Source organism: Xiphias gladius, chromosome 9 (assembly GCF_016859285.1).
Source record: "Xiphias gladius isolate SHS-SW01 ecotype Sanya breed wild chromosome 9, ASM1685928v1, whole genome shotgun sequence".
Lineage (NCBI taxonomy): Eukaryota > Metazoa > Chordata > Actinopteri > Istiophoriformes > Xiphiidae > Xiphias > Xiphias gladius.
Genome location: NC_053408.1, coordinates 8,675,498 through 8,691,370, shown reverse-complemented (window position 1 = coordinate 8,691,370; position 15,873 = coordinate 8,675,498). Strand labels below are relative to the sequence as shown.

The 15,873-nt window shown below is 40.0% G+C and overlaps 1 protein-coding gene across 1 annotated transcript; it reads left to right on the top strand.

The window, feature by feature from the left end:
- Positions 1–1,626: 1,626 nt before the first annotated feature.
- LOC120794584 (choline O-acetyltransferase-like) lies at positions 1,627–12,762 on the top strand. Its single transcript, XM_040135777.1, has 14 exons — positions 1,627–1,671; positions 2,459–2,650; positions 3,404–3,522; positions 5,294–5,347; positions 5,516–5,696; positions 7,610–7,787; positions 7,920–8,089; positions 8,166–8,266; positions 8,374–8,502; positions 8,591–8,713; positions 8,826–8,967; positions 9,230–9,292; positions 10,869–11,006; positions 12,496–12,762. Exons 1-14 carry the CDS (start codon positions 1,627–1,629, stop codon positions 12,760–12,762), a joined length of 1,902 nt encoding a protein of 633 aa, XP_039991711.1.
- The last annotated feature ends 3,111 nt before the right edge of the window (positions 12,763–15,873 follow it).

Below are 15,873 nucleotides of genomic sequence, written 5' to 3'. Positions count from 1 at the left end.
ATATAAACACCCAATCACCAAAATCATGATTGTGTGACCCGTTTTCCAAAGTCTTTTTTTTTTTTTTTTATTTCCTTTCTTTCTTTTTGACTGTGATTTCATTGTGTCGAACAAGTCTATGTGGCGTTTGTCATGGACGTATAACTGGAGTTTTGTGAGAGATCTATCAGCTACTGTTGTTTGTGTGTATCACTGAATATTGTAAAAAAAAAAAAAAAAAAAAGATATACATAGATAAATGTGCGTACAAGATTATATGGGACCAACTATAAGCAGCACAATCCCCCCCCCCCCTACACAAAAATAGCCTATATTTTTAGTCTCTGAGGAAACTTTTTTTACTTGCACATCAAAGGCCTCATTTTACTGTTTTTGTTGTTTAAAAAAAAATCGTGAATTTTAATTTTGTAAGAAGTGTTTGTTATTATTTTTTTCTTAAGATGTTTTTTGCTGTTGCTGTTGTTGGAAATTAAATGTATCATAATAAATGGATTTTGTACATATGTGGATATATGCACGATGTAATTTTTTTTTTATTTTTTTTAAATACGTGGAACTCTACGAAGTGAGTGTTTGCGCGTTTGTGTGCGCGCGTATGTCTGAAAACGTCTTGCCAAGGCGCAGCTGCTGAAGTCAGTCTCCTTCAGATGAACAACTATGTACTCATTTAATTTATTTAAGATAATATGTTCCTCGAATAGATTTCGATGGGAGGAGTTTCGTGCCTCGGGGGGGGTAGGTAGACGCAAACACCTTCAGCATCTTTTCCAAGGCGCACTTTAGTGCGAAACCACAGTCGTACGGCGACGCGTGGGGACGGAGGAGCGGTCCAGCGCCAAGACGGAGCCTCGCACTAAAATGGGATTTCACGGCGTGGACGCGGGAGGCAAAGTGAACTTATACACGCTCCTCTGACCGCTTATCCTGTCTAGTGGGACCGACCAGGTAACTTTTTTTCCCCTCTTTCTCTCTCAAATAACAGCAAAGGAGGCGCAGAGCGAGGGAGATTATTCGCCTTAAAAAGGCCACTTTGCTCTAACAAGCAATTGTTCTGATTCAAATCGTTAATCAGTTTACTTGTTTTCAGTCAAACCAACTTTCACCCAGAATTACAATTTCACACACACACACACACACACACACACACACACACACACACACACACACACACAATATTATATATATATAAATATTTTTTAAATTGCCTTTAAAAAGTGAAACTGCATGGGGAACAAGTACGAATCCTCTACTTTTATCGGCTAAAATTTTATTTTGTCTGGGGAAAATTAAGCTTTCTAATACTGAACTATAGATGAATTAAGTTTTTAAGATGCATATCTCTTTGCAGCGGTTGAGCCATGAGGCGCAGCTGGAATTCAGGGACAAGCAGCAAATTGCATTTGGCTGCAAAGTGATGAAGAATAGAAGCCCGCCGGCTCACTTTCAGGCAGCGCCGCGTAGCTACCACTTCTCAGTAGGGCCTAATTTTATTTAGTGCGTTTTGTTTCACTGTCTTGCTCTGTCCTTATCGAATGTCTTGACATGCCTCGCACGGGGAAGGCTGAAATCAGACCACATCTACAGAATTTCCGCGGTATTTTCCCCTGAGTTGACCGGAGTGCAAAGATGCCAATCTTGGAGAAAGAGACGGCCAGAGACCGAGCCAACCAAGTACGTAAACACGCCGCTGTTTATGTAATAAAAACCATTTTCCTCACATCAACCCTCGTATGCCATACTTCACACATTATACGAAGCTGTCGCTGTCCATGGTGCTGAAGTTGGCAAACTGACTGTGCAGAATTTCAGCACCGCGGACGGCGCCAGCTCCACTTACATTAATCGACCGCTAGGGGCGACAGTTGTATAGCATGCTTTTCATCCCCTGATATAGTATACTTTTTTTTAATTTTTTTTTTTAAGTCACTGCAGGTCCACCGAGGCAGTGGTGGATTATATTGTAATGGAGTTTGCATTATGCTTACTGTGGCTCGACTGGTTCGGCACTGAATTTGATTTTCGTTCCGTTTTTTTTCTTCTTCCACGGCAACATTTTGTGGGTCTTTGCAGAAATTTTAAGAGATTTGTACATGGTCCCCATTTCCAGGAACCCACAGCCGCAACTCATTTTACAATAAACAATGTACTGGTCAATATTAACATCTTGGGGCTAACGACAGTATTCAGTATGCAAATGATCAAACATCAGACAGAAAATATAATCATTTTGCAAACAAGAGTGTTTTCAAGTCCCATGAGGCTGCGGAATTTATTCCAAAACAGGCCTCGAAGCATTAAGATGAATTATTAACTCCGGTTCGAACAATAAAAGCGTTTAAAAAAAGATGTGAGAGAATTACCTTTCTTTAACGACTGACATAAAAATGCTCAACAGCTGCTGCCCTCTCATTACTCGTTATGGGTATTTATACCAATCTGTTGTTTTTTATGACATCAGGTGTTGCCAAAGGTCCCTGTGCCCCAACTGAAACAAACCCTCGACACGTATTTGAAGTGTGTCCAGCACCTGGTGAACGAGGAGCAGTTTAAGAAAACGAAGGCCATCGTGGAGAAGTTTGGGGCTCCGGGAGGTGTCGGAGAGGTTCTCCAGAAGAAGCTCTTAGAGAGGAGGGACAAAACGACCAACTGGGTAAACTCAGATCTACAAGATTAAAAAAAGCAAAAAAAACACTGCTGCTCTTTGCCATAGGTGCAGGAACTGGAAAAGGCAGAAAAAAAGGACAAATCCTTCTCGGCCTCCTCCCTCCTATAAATAAAGATTTTTGGTTTTATTAGTCTTTAAAAGTAGTTGTATGTGTTTCTCTTTTGTACCTTTTTCCGCTTCATGAAATGTTATTTGGAAAGCTCCAAGGAAGACTCAGAAGATCCAGTATACTGAATTTGACCTTTTACAATACAGTATTGCCTGTCATACAGTATTTGTAATCAGCACCAACTATGAGTTTTCTTCTTTAATAATAAGGTATCAAACTCTGCATTTGCTCTATTTAGTCTGAAAATAAAAATGAAAAGCGTCTCAGATATTTTTTTCCAGTAGGATCAAATTCCTGTAATAATATATAACCCATCCATAAAAGAGTTGAAAATAGTGAAACACCTGGCGATAAAGATTTATCGGAGCCTCTGCTTGTCCTTTGTTGCGTCAATCTCTCTACCGGCGTCCGGGTGATCGGCCAGTCCGCAACTGTTCCAGCTCAGAGAAATCTATCACGCGCCCACTCTCACACTGACGCTCTCTCCCACTCTCCTTTTCATGGCAGTGATACACTGTGATGGTTTGTACTCCATTGCCCACAGGTCTCAGCCCTGAAAGTAATAACTCGAGTCCGAAACGCTTAACAAAGCAACGTTTCTCAAAAAGCATCCCTGTGTTTTCATATAGATCTATGACTACTGGCTGGAGGACATGTACTTGAACAACAGGTTGGCCCTGCCAGTCAACTCCAGTCCTGTCATGGTGTTTCCCAAGCAGACGTTCAGAGATCATAAAGATGCCCTCAGGTATGTGCTTCTTTTGTTCAGACTATAAAATGTTTGCATGTGGTGAGTTTTTATACTGTATCCACCCTTCCTCGATAGCTGTGATCAGAGACACTGATAAAGGTTGTTCCGGGAAGATTCAGACAGAGACTGCTACTTTGCAACAACAGAATCACGGTTAGGTCGTTGAAAGGAGCCATTAAAAAGAAAACCTTATCATACATCACTACATGCTGGAAAAAAACAGCTACTGCAATGTAAGACGGTAGAAAATATTCCAGCCATGTAAAAATCAGAGGTCAAAGTCAGGTTTTGGATCAAGTGACTTGATCAAAGTGAAAGGGCTTCGTTCACGACTGTATTGTCACACATGACACAGGAAGCTGCCACAACAGACCAGAATACATTAAAGACAACAATCAATTTTCGTAAAGGATTAATCTCCCGATTATTTTTCCTGATTAATCGATTGATTTGTCGAGTGAAAAAACAGTGAAATTTTCCCACCATAGTTTCCCACAGTCCAAGTAGACATCTATACGTTGCCTGTTTTGTCCAACCAACAAGCCAAAACCCTATGATACTGAGTTTACTTTGACATTAGACAAAATAAAGAAATTTTCACAACTGAAAAAGCTGGAACCTTTTAAAGTCTCTCCTTCAAAAAATTTACTTAAATGATCAAACGACTATCAAATAGTTGCAAAGTTGCATCTTCTGTTGATCGACTATTTGTTTCAGCTCTGCTGGACCCTCTCTCAAATATTTCTGTTACTCTTCGGGCAACTGCGTTCAAAACCCCCAAGCTGAATGGTTACAGCACATTCTCTGACAGATTTCAAGCAATTCTGGGAAATTTAGGAAATCTCAGACTTAAACAGAGGTACATTAATGCACCATTCCTTGAGACTGGTCAGTCTCTGGTCACCATTTCTTGACGGTCGGTTTAATGCTTTTAGAAGTTGGGAAGCTGGTTGTTCAATTCAGTGTGTGCCCTCTCGGTTCTATAAGGCACTGTGAACTGTGAAAAAAAAGTGAAAACTGACACTAGATAGCAAAGTTTAGCGGGACAGAAGACCGCACACCATCGCTAACCATACAAAATACACATATCGTTGTGCCCTGTAGCCACTCACAGGGTTTATGTTATTCTCAGCAGGCAGAGACTCAGATTAAGATCTGAATTACAGACATGGAGAAAATCACTGGCATCATCTCTTGGCCAAATCTCTGCCCATTATTAAATGAGCCGTGGTCCAACAGACATTACACCAGTCCGTCCAACCCTATAACTCAACATTAGCTTTTGTCAGCTCGTGCTGCACTAACTGAATGTTTCCAGAGAACCCCAAGCAGCTGGTAATCTACTGACACGGCCACTTATTAGATTGGGAGTGACAGGTCCAAGCTCTCCGCAGAGACTGCTAGTCAAGCCTCATTTCTGGGTGTGGCCCACTGCGGTCGCCTCCTTTGTATTGATCTAGCTTTGAACGTAATAACAACAAGACAAATGACATACAACATAAGACCTGTCAGGGCTCTGTGTTTTCCCTATTTGCCCACACCACCAGCTCCCACATACAGAGTGCCTCTCTCTCAGAAACAGAGATAAATACACACAGCTCGCTCACTGTATCCTAGTAATTTACCATAATGTGATTACTGTTATTCCTTTGAGAGATGAGAGTATATCGAATTATAATCACCGGCCAGCCTGCTGTATATGTTCAGTGTCTTACAGCAAACCCGGTGCCCTGTTTTCTTTTAATTCCATCCCTTTCCCTCTTTTAAGATTTGCAGCTCGTCTCATCAGAGGAGTGTTGGAGTACAAGGGACTCATTGATGAGTAAGTGTAACCTTTAAGAGATTACCTGTCACTCTGAACCCTCAGGCTCCTACATCTCATCTGCTTTGTCTTCACAGAGTAAAGTCAGCCAATTGAAGATGAAAATAAAATGAAGTATAAGTATGGAGTCCTCGGCGGTAATCTGATGTGTGTGATAATGTCTCGCAGGCGAGCACTACCAGTGGATTTCGCTCGAGGCCAGTTAGCTGGCACCCCTCTGTGCATGGAGCAGTACTATCGCCTCTTCACCTCCTACCGCTACCCGGGGCTAAAGACGGACACGCTGAAGGTCCAGATGAATGCAGCCTCCCCTGCGCTGGAGCACATTACTGTGGCATGCAAGAACCAGGTCAGGACGCTGGCCTCTGGGGAGCCTTTTCAAACTCAATCACACTTCTAGCTAAAGACAGTGCCCAGTCCATTTGAGAGGAAATATAAGTAAATGTAAGGATGTTTTAATGTCATATTCGGTTTATCAATAGATGCTGAAAACGGAGCTGTCCTCCAAGCAGTCAGTACATCACATCAGACATGATCTAGGACTTTTTTTTTTTTTTTTTTGCTATGAATGCCATTGTCTTATCACCAGAGATGAGGTAGATATTTCACTTCATGCAGCAATACTGGCCTCTAGTGCAGATAAACTATTGCTTCAAAGTACAGGACTTTGAATATTCTTTGAATGTAGTTTATTACAGAAACTATAGGAACATGACCGTTTGTATCCAGCTGAAAAAGTCTACGTCTTCCACCGTGTTGAACCTTATCGGTCCCGAATACAAGGCCTGTTTTCCAGTAACAGGCAGTTTGATAATTTTAGAACATTAAATTAATGAAATGCCTAATTACAAACATGTCCCAAAGAAGTTTAAAGAGGATAAGCCTACCTACATTAAAAAATAAAAAATACTGGACTGAAAAAAACGTCTGACAGGTTTACCTGAGCTACCAACTGTTACATGCCACACCTACTCCACACCATCTTATGGACCCTTAATATGAACTGCCTAAGGTTGTACATCAGCCTCTACAGGTGACCTTTTACCGAGTTATCACAGTATACGGGGCAGACTAACAAAATGACTTCTATGATAACTGTTAGCAGGTAACCATTTGACTGGTTTTATCATTTTATCATCTACATTTTTAGAGGGATAGGAGAGCCAGGCCTGAGTACGCATGGCTGCATTTTATAGTTTTCACTCTGCACACACAGAGCCTTTATGAAATTGCCAGTGGGAAATTCTATTTGAGGATGATGAATTGTCTATTTGAATCTTTAGAGTGATCAGATAGTTCTCATATTAAGATGTACAGATATCAACAGAATGCAACCGCCGACGACTACATCGATCTTTGGGGCCTGACTGATCAGGAAGTAGACAAACAGGTATAACAGGCACTGTAGAATGGTCATGTTTGTATCTCGTCTCTCTTTCTGGGCCACAGTGAAGCTTCACTAGAGCAACAGGTGCAGCCAGTCGTCTCTCAGATTCCCCACAAAAGACTCTCCCAACCGTCTTGTGCATTTTAACTGGAAGATTTTCAGTTCGCCAGAGATGTTTTCCACAATTTACAGCAATCTGGAAGCTTAATTCTGCGCTACAGTATGTGGATCATATCAGCAAAGTTGCCCTCCAGTAACTAATTAGTAAGTTCCAATTCGCAAATGTAAATAGGAGGAGAGTTGACAACATTTGATTTCTGAGTGTAGGTCTGGTCTGACCATAGTTGCTGTTCTCACTGATCAAATCAAACAAAAGAAAACTATATACTGTTTGATTAATTTGCAAAGAAAGGCAGAAGGACTAAAGATTTTAGGTAACTGGTTATAGATGCAAAATTGGCATTTTGTGTGTTCCTCACATAAACGGATCGTGCCTTTAAGTTACCACAGAACAAGGCACAGGGGGCGCTCTCACCTGGAAATGGTTCTGGGAACTAATAATCTGTGGCACATAAGGGCCCGTCCCTATGGAGATACAGGCAGTTAACTAAATTACCGTTGATTGAGTTTGCCACTTCTCTGAGAGCTTCCTTGAATAGCATCTTCAACCGAACACAGCAGAGGAGCCATATTTTCAGTAGCACTTGGCCAGTTTTAGTCCCTGCCATTGTTACAGGTACCCTATTTACGGTATCTCAAATACACAAATACTGCACCACACTAAGCAGCAATGATTATGAATCTTTCAGGGGATACAGTGCACGGTGTAATAGCTAAAAAAACACGTGATTTCTGTAATCTGTTTTTCTCACTAGCTTTTCTCGTTGGATGTAGTCGTAAACGGCAAGCAGCTAAACGAGACGGAGATTTTATCCCAACTGGAGAAGATCATGAAAATGGCAGAAAACACTGAGGAAAAACTCCCTCCTTTGGGTATCCTGACATCCGATGGGAGAACAGAATGGGCACAAGCCAGAGATGTACTAACAAAAGGTCTCAGCTCAAGCATGTCTCTAATTTTTATTACATTTATGATCACTTTTGGAGGTCTTGATCAACCATAAACCATTTTTATGAGTATGGATAATCCAGAACACATTTAATCTATTTCCGTCTCTCATCCAGATCAAACCAACAGGGACTCTCTGGCCCTGATCGAGAGCTGTCTGTGTGTGGTGTGTCTGGATGAACCGAGCGGCCTGGTGCCCAGTGATACCAACAGGGCCCTGCTGATGCTACACGGTGGCGGTCGTGAGAAGAACGGGGCAAACCGCTGGTATGACAAGTCAATGCAGGTAGGACCACGTTCAAGGCACATCTATCCTCCACCAATAAAGACTTTGTTCCATTCGTTAATCCAGCTTCTCGCAGTTTGTTGTAGGAATGGACGGGATATGTGGAGTTGTGTGCGAGCATTCGCCATTCGAAGGAATAGTTCTGGTGCAGTGCTCTGAATACCTGATGAAATATATGTAAGTCAGCCCGTTGCACCAAGATATAACCATACACTGAATACCTTTTTATTTAATGAATGTTGCTGACGATGACATGTGGGAGACATAAGTGTTGCTCTAAACAGAACAGGGAGTCCCTCCACGATGGCGAGGGCATCCAGCATCAGAGAGCTCCCCCCTCCAAGAAGACTGCTCTGGAAATGCAACCTGCACATCCAGGGACTCCTAGCGGCATCTGGAGACAGACTCCAGAGGCAAAACTGACACAAACCCACGTCCACAAATAATTCTAAGTCTTTCTAGACACATAAGGTCTCATATCTTATGTGCTTTCCTCTTCAGGCTGGTGAATAATCTTGACATGGATGTTTTCAAGTTCAAAGCTTATGGAAAAGAATTCATCAAAAAGCAGAAGATGAGTCCAGATGCATTTATACAAGTTGCCTTACAACTTGCATTTTACAAGTAAAGAGCATTCAATATATCTATTTTTCAATTTTATAAAAGATCTCCTGGTCATAACTGTGCTCTGTCAAATATGCTGATATTGCCATGATAATGTCTGTCATTTACTCAGATGCAATGGGAGACTTGTGTCCACTTATGAGAGTGGGTCCATACGACGTTTCCAAGAAGGCAGGGTAGATAACATTCGCTCTGCCACCCCCGAGGCCCTTGCCTTCGTGACGATCATGACAGATGAAAGGGCCACTTTCACCGTGAGTCGTTTTTCTCACTTTGACCCCAATTACACTGAGTAACTCCCATATTACTGTTCATCACACCTGCTTAAATGAAACAGGTGCGACAGGCCACCTCCGCACTGCAAACCCAGTCTCCCCCTTCAAACAGATGATCTTTAGCAGATTTAATTGATTTATGAAAGATAAATTCAATGGATGTGCTGCTATCTTTTTGAAAAATGTGAAAAATGCCCTGCGTCTACTTTTTTCTCTAAATAATTATTTACTTCTCCAACAGGACTCAGAAAAAATGAATCGACTGAGGGATGCAATTAATGCCCAGACAAATTTTACAATTGCAGTAAGTATTTTAAACCAGTTTTGACATATTAATCTGTCGACCAAAATTTAAATGTGTCACCTAACAACTAAACATGATCTTACAGTGTTGCTCCATCCAAAATTTATCACTCACTCCCCGGAGACTTTGAAGGAATAGTTTGACGTGCTGGGATATGCACTTGCTGGCTTTCCTACCAAGAGTTAAATGGGAAGATCAATACCATATCTGTACTGTAGGTATCAAGCTATGAGGAGGAGATAGTAAGATTAGCTTAGCACAAAGACAAAAAAAAAAAAAACCCCCCCCCCCAAAAAAATGACACCCGCTTACCAGCACGGTTAAAGCTCACTAATTAACATGTAATATATAATTTCTTTAATCCACGTAAAAACTGGAATGTAAAAACATCAGGTTGTGGTTTTATAAAGAATTATGCGCCGCACGTAATTCTTGGCTGAGAAGTGACACAGTGACTTCCCGGAGTGAGGGAAAGACTCGAAGAGGTCCCTGAACCCGGCCAAGAAATAGTCCACAAAATAACAAATTAATGTTTGTGCCCTACTATGGACACCTGTAGAGGACTTTATTAAAATTATAATGTAAACTTGAAAATGAAAATGTAATTCCACAATAGAGTTATAGTTTTCCACTTAATGAAAATGAAAATGCAGTAATCGAATTTGCTTCTTCATTTTCACATACTCATATGGGCGTTCTATGACCATATTAAAATAAAAATGGAAAAACTGTGACATTTAATTTTCAAAGTCATACCCCACTGCACAGTGGACAATATTCTAAATGTTAATTCAAATTTGAAAATTAAAATTCAATATAAACAATGTAAACTGATTTTCCATTTATGCAGGCAATATTCAAGACGCAATGAAAATGAAATTGCAATTTTCTAACGATTTGAAAATGAAAACAGCGTTTGACATTTATTTTTAGAGGACTTAACCTGCTCTACTGTGGAAGCACAACGGCGCCCCTAGTCTGTCGCATTTACAATAACATGTCATCATGGTCTTTTCGTGTCAAAATGAAAATGAAAATTAAAATGCAGTCTGCCAGTTCTGTCATCAAGGCGGGTCTTCAGTTAGGACGTCAACCATTCTCTGTAGGCGGGACACCATAGGCCACCTACCGGAACCTGACTTTCGCGGTCCCTGAGAGGCTGTAGAGGCCTTGGAGCACCGAATTCACCCGGTAGTGACTTAACCAATGCTACTCCCATGGCTCCCACCACCAGCTCCGCCAGTGCAAGAAGTGTAAGGATACATTGCATTTTAATTTTCAAATTTGGATTGCATTTCATTTTCATTTTTGCTCAAAAACACATACATATGGGAAAAAATTATAAAGCTTTTGTGGAATTACATTTTCATTTTCAAGTTTACATTATCATGGTTTGTGGTCTAACTGCAACTCAGGTAGTTCACTAAACATCCACAATCTACTATGATGTGACCAACATGTCGGGAAAGGTACTGTATATGAAAAAAAGACTGGGCCTGTGAGGCCCATCCCTGCTCCTATTAGGGCTCTAATTGAAAATACTTCATTAGCACCGAGCAAAAAACATGTCTTTCAGGCTATTACAGGAATGGCAATAGACAATCACCTCCTCGGGCTTCTGAGGATCTCAAAGGAGCTCAACATGGAGAAGCCGGAGATCTTCTGCGATGAGACGTATCTGGCCAGTAACCAGTTCATCCTCTCTACCAGTCAGGTAACATGTAATCCTATTGTGTTCTGACATGTAACATTTTCTTGCTTGAAATTACTGCTTTCAATTCCCTGCTTATGCTTGACCGCGGAGGGGAAGCACAGTATACGGACACACATACACATACTTCTACAGAACCCTGACTCATGAAAACCCACATGCAGAGGAGATGCTGTTGAGAAAAAAAAAAAAAAAAAAACTGGTGCTGATAATATTTTTGCTGCTTTACATATCATCCATTTTAACTCCCTCCTCTCGTGAGCAGAGGTACAGTGATGGGAAAACACTTTCAGTCACTGCAACATAAATAGATACCTGCATACTAAGATCCATTGAGCCTGGGTAAGCTGTGAAAGGAGACGCAGTTTTTAGAGCCTAGCACGTTTGAGCTCCTACCTAGCCGTAAATGACAAAAAGGTGGATGTCACTACGGCCTTTAAAAAGTCTACACTGGCTTTTTAACTATTCTAATTGTACCTTTCCAGAAAGATAACCCGATTGCCATCGGCAAATTTCTTGCTACCTGAAGTCAAGCCTGCTAATGTTGTGTTGTCTGCAAATTCAACACATTTGTTTGTGTGCAATTCAAGATGAGAAAACACAATCTCTCTCTTTTCCGTTTCTGGTAACAACACAAAGAGCATCCGCTTGTTATACTCAGCAGTAACTTTTCAAATTCACATTGTTAACGCGTAATCATTACTAATGATGATATTTACAGCAAATGAATGCACATTTTCTTTCTCTCTGTCACCAGTTAATGAACTTCAAAGGGATTCAACCCATGCCGTGTAAACTGAAACTCTGTAATTATAATACTTTATGTCAGACAGCTTTTTCCTAGAAGTGATGCACTTTACATTTGTGCAAAGGACACTACCTACAGAAACTCATCAAGGGAAAACAAGGGAAACAAGTCATCACAGAGTTTTCCAAGCACTGAGCATTAAAGACGCCAAAAAAAATAAAAATAAATACCAAAGCATTAACATCACTTAGACCAAGTGAAAGATTTCCACCTCTTTAACGGGGTTACAGCTGTCATTGCTGGCTGTGCCGGGATGTAAACTGATGCCAGAGTAATAAAACTCTCATCTAGAGCTTAGTTATTTAATCGATCAACAGAAAATGTATCACCAACTATTTTAATAATTGGTTATTATTGGTAATTATCTGGGTCATTTATCAAGCAACCATTTACTGGTTCCAACTTGTCAAATGTGATAATTTGCTGCTTTTTCTGTTTTATATAATTGTTAATGATATATCTTTGTGTTATGGACTGCTGGTTGGACCACATAAGCTATCTGAAGACGTCACCTGGGGCTCTTGAAACTTGTAATGAGCATTTTTCCCTAGTTTCTGGCGATTTAAGGACTAAATGATCATTGGTTGCAGCCCTTATCTGATTAATTTTTCTCAAACACTAAACAGCTAATTTCTTTTGACTAGCTAAACTGGTCTAACCCAGGCTGTGTCCGCCTGTCTCCAGGTTCCGACCACAGTGGAAATGTTCTGTTGCTACGGCCCGGTGGTACCCAACGGCTACGGCGCCTGTTACAACCCGCGGTCAGATCACATCATCTTCTGTGTGTCTAGTTTCTGGGAGAACACAGAGACGAGCTCGGCCGTTTTTGTCAAAGCCCTGAACGAGGGTTTGCTGGAAATCAGGGACCTGTGCAATAGAAGCAGCGCTGCAGCGACAAAACTGGCTGATAGCAGCCAGGGAGCTGGCCAGCCTCATAAATCAGGGAAGTAAGCCATACTGAGAGAGCACATCCACTCAGCTGCACCTCTCAAAAACTCGTAGACTTAGATTTTAGCTTTAGACTCAGTAATTGAGATGCCGTCATGTGTCTTTGTTGTCTGTGCAATAGTGTTTCCTTCACAACAAAATGCAAAGCCTTAAAAGTTCGTGTATAGTATATGAATATTTAAAGATATGAACAAAAACAGGAAAACATGTTTTCTTTTGGATCTGTGTAGACATCAGAATGATTTTGGGTCCAACGCTGACCCCACCTGACTCAGCAGACTGAGATTAACTGGTCTGCTGCCTTTAGGAGACTGAAGCCATGGCTGCTCTGTAGCACTGATGTGAGGGGAAACTCCTCTGTCAGCGAGTGAATAAACTGTGTGATCCCAATATATATCTCACACACATACCTGTAGAGTAGTAATGTAATAGATATGACAGGAATATGTAAAAAAAAACAAAAACATAAACCTATAGAATATTTAAGTGACTTCTAACTATCATGAAATCCTGTAAATGTGATCCTGCCACCTTTTTCATTTTGTGTGCCATTATGTTAACAACAAACTGGATCCATGGTACTATAAGATCAATTTTAATGTGCTAAAGCTATTTTTTATTCTGTAACTTATATTTTTTTTGACTCTATTCACACCATAATGTTGCCAAAGAGGTTGTGCATATGTGAAGTCTGTCTGATGAGGCACTTTAAGATGCTGATGTAAAGATATGAATGAATAACTGTAAACACGGAGGACTGGTTATAAATAGTGTGTGTGGAAGGAAAACGTGTGATATGGTTTCAGTGGCACATTTGAAGTCATCTAGATGTACTGTATGTATGTTGTCTATATTATTGCAATAGTTAACAAGTGTAAAGTGTAATGACCAGTGCTACTTTATAAGGAAGATACAGTCAAGTGGTGACTAAGCGAGCCAAACCACTGTGTTCATGCGTATATAAGTGCTTTTTTATTTGCACTTATAGGTAGAATGAGGGTAGTGACGTATTGTTGTACTGTAGGTACTTTGTGCAATAACACAATATCAAGTGCTGTGAGGGTATATGTGCAATTTACCAAATCAATTTATTAGATGCATGGGGCCAGTGTTATATGAAATTAACTATGGTTGCTATTTTTGATATTCGGAAATACTAGAGTAACATTAGAATGAGTTATGGCTATATCATGCATGCCGTTTTGGTCAAAAAATGTCCATTCAAAGCGTACTGTGACTTGGATTCCTCTGCAAATGTACAGTGTATTATGGGTCTTGTTTCAATCTGTGGTGGTTCATGTTACAGCAAATCGAATCAGTTGTCCTAAACAGTGAAAACGTGAGTTTGTTGTCCTGTGTCCGGGTGACACTTACTGTATGTTTATTATGTATCTGTGAATCAGCAGCCGAGGTGAATGTGAACCATGTAGATGTTTCAAAATCCACGTCAAGAAAAGACACACATGCATGTTTATTCTTACATACTAACTGTATTTTTATATGTCCACATGAAGAACTTAAATAATGATATAAATATTATTAAAGGGTACATATAAGTAACAAAAATGCCTTAAAATAAAGTGATGCAAACAGTTTTTCTTAATCCATGACAGATTCTATAAATGTTTAATGTTATACCTCTGATGTTAATTTGATTTACTTGGTGTTTGCTGTCTATTCTGACCAATACATGTTAAAGAATGGAATATTTGTCACGTGTCAATCAGTGGATTTTCCCTTTCGTCTCGTTCATAAAAAGTAGCTAATAATCCCTGTGTGTAAATCAGGCTGTTATATCTATTACTACCACAGCATAGTATTAATGTGGGCTGATAAATTAATGTTACACTCATCCATGATCCGCATCCACATTTTTGTGAATAGCAAATAATGTGTAACACATCATCGAAAGGGATAATATAGTTTTTTTTTTTGTAAGTAATTTATTATTCAATGAATCTTCATTGAAACTGTGATTTATTTATTTTTAGGCTACAATAACATTTTGATAGAAGACATTGCCAATTTGAGATGGAAAAAAAAACGCCATGTAGCTAAGGCTGATGCTCAAGTCCAGAAATAAAATGCAATTATATCTACTATTGTCAGTGTTTTCTTAAAACTGAAGCCCAATCTAGCTCATTTACCTTAATATATGAGTCTTAAATTAGTTTGGTGGCGTAGTACAGTATAATCACTGTAGAAAAACTGGGCCGTTGCAGTAAAAATCAGGTGTTGTGTTGTTGTCTTGGTGTTTATTCAATTTATAGTGATTTGGTGGGTTGGTGGGCACATAGAGCTTCAATTAAAACAGAGCATACTTGACGCCCTACCAATGCTAATGCTAGTAACGTACTGATTGTATTTTGAGTCCTATAATTTTGCCATTAACACCTAAATTTCCACGCTTAGTATACATTACAGCAACAATTACTTTTTTAGCAACATTAAGATGCTGAAAAACAATTCAAATACAGGTGTTGCTCAATTGACTTGAATATTTCAATTAAATTGTAAATATCAACAGTACAATCAAGTTTTTACACGATCCCCAAGAAGTTATAATTTCAATCACTTAATTGGTGGCCTAAATGCCTGGCATTTACCCAAAACTGACACTGAAACAGTGAAAAAAAAATTGTGTCATTGTGGCAATGTCAGATTGTGAACTGAGATATCATGCACACAAGATCAAATTTACTCGAATTAATTTCTGTGTCCAAACACGGTGCTATCTAACATTGCTGTAAAGTAAACCTTACCGAGGATGATCAGTCTCAAATACAACTGTAACTGTAGAAACAACTTTTTGCATAGGGTTGTCTGTTTCCAGCATGGCCCCTTCACTAACACACTCCCAACAGATGGCCTTGTTTCATTGGCATCTTCGGGGAGAGACCCAAATCTTATTCTCCATTGGTTAAACCACTAAATCAGGTCAACCAAGTGCCCCGCCCAAAAAACACTAAACATTTAGTCAATCTTCCATGAACTGGTCCAATTAAATTTGAAATACAAACTGGGCTGAAAATAAATCATGCAGACTCATATGGATTAAACAAACAGTTCAGTGTGTTTTTTGCCACAAACACAAAACTGTCCAGTTCCAGGACA

Bases quoted from the DNA above. Each gene is read 5' to 3' on its own strand.
- LOC120794584 (XM_040135777.1), top strand. From the start codon at position 1,627: ATGCCAATCTTGGAGAAAGAGACGGCCAGAGACCGAGCCAACCAA. The intron at 8,090-8,165 runs GTAGGACCACGT...AGCTTCTCGCAG, and splicing joins GGTATGACAAGTCAATGCAG to TTTGTTGTAGGAATGGACGG. The intron at 8,267-8,373 runs GTAAGTCAGCCC...TGCTCTAAACAG, and splicing joins GAATACCTGATGAAATATAT to AACAGGGAGTCCCTCCACGA.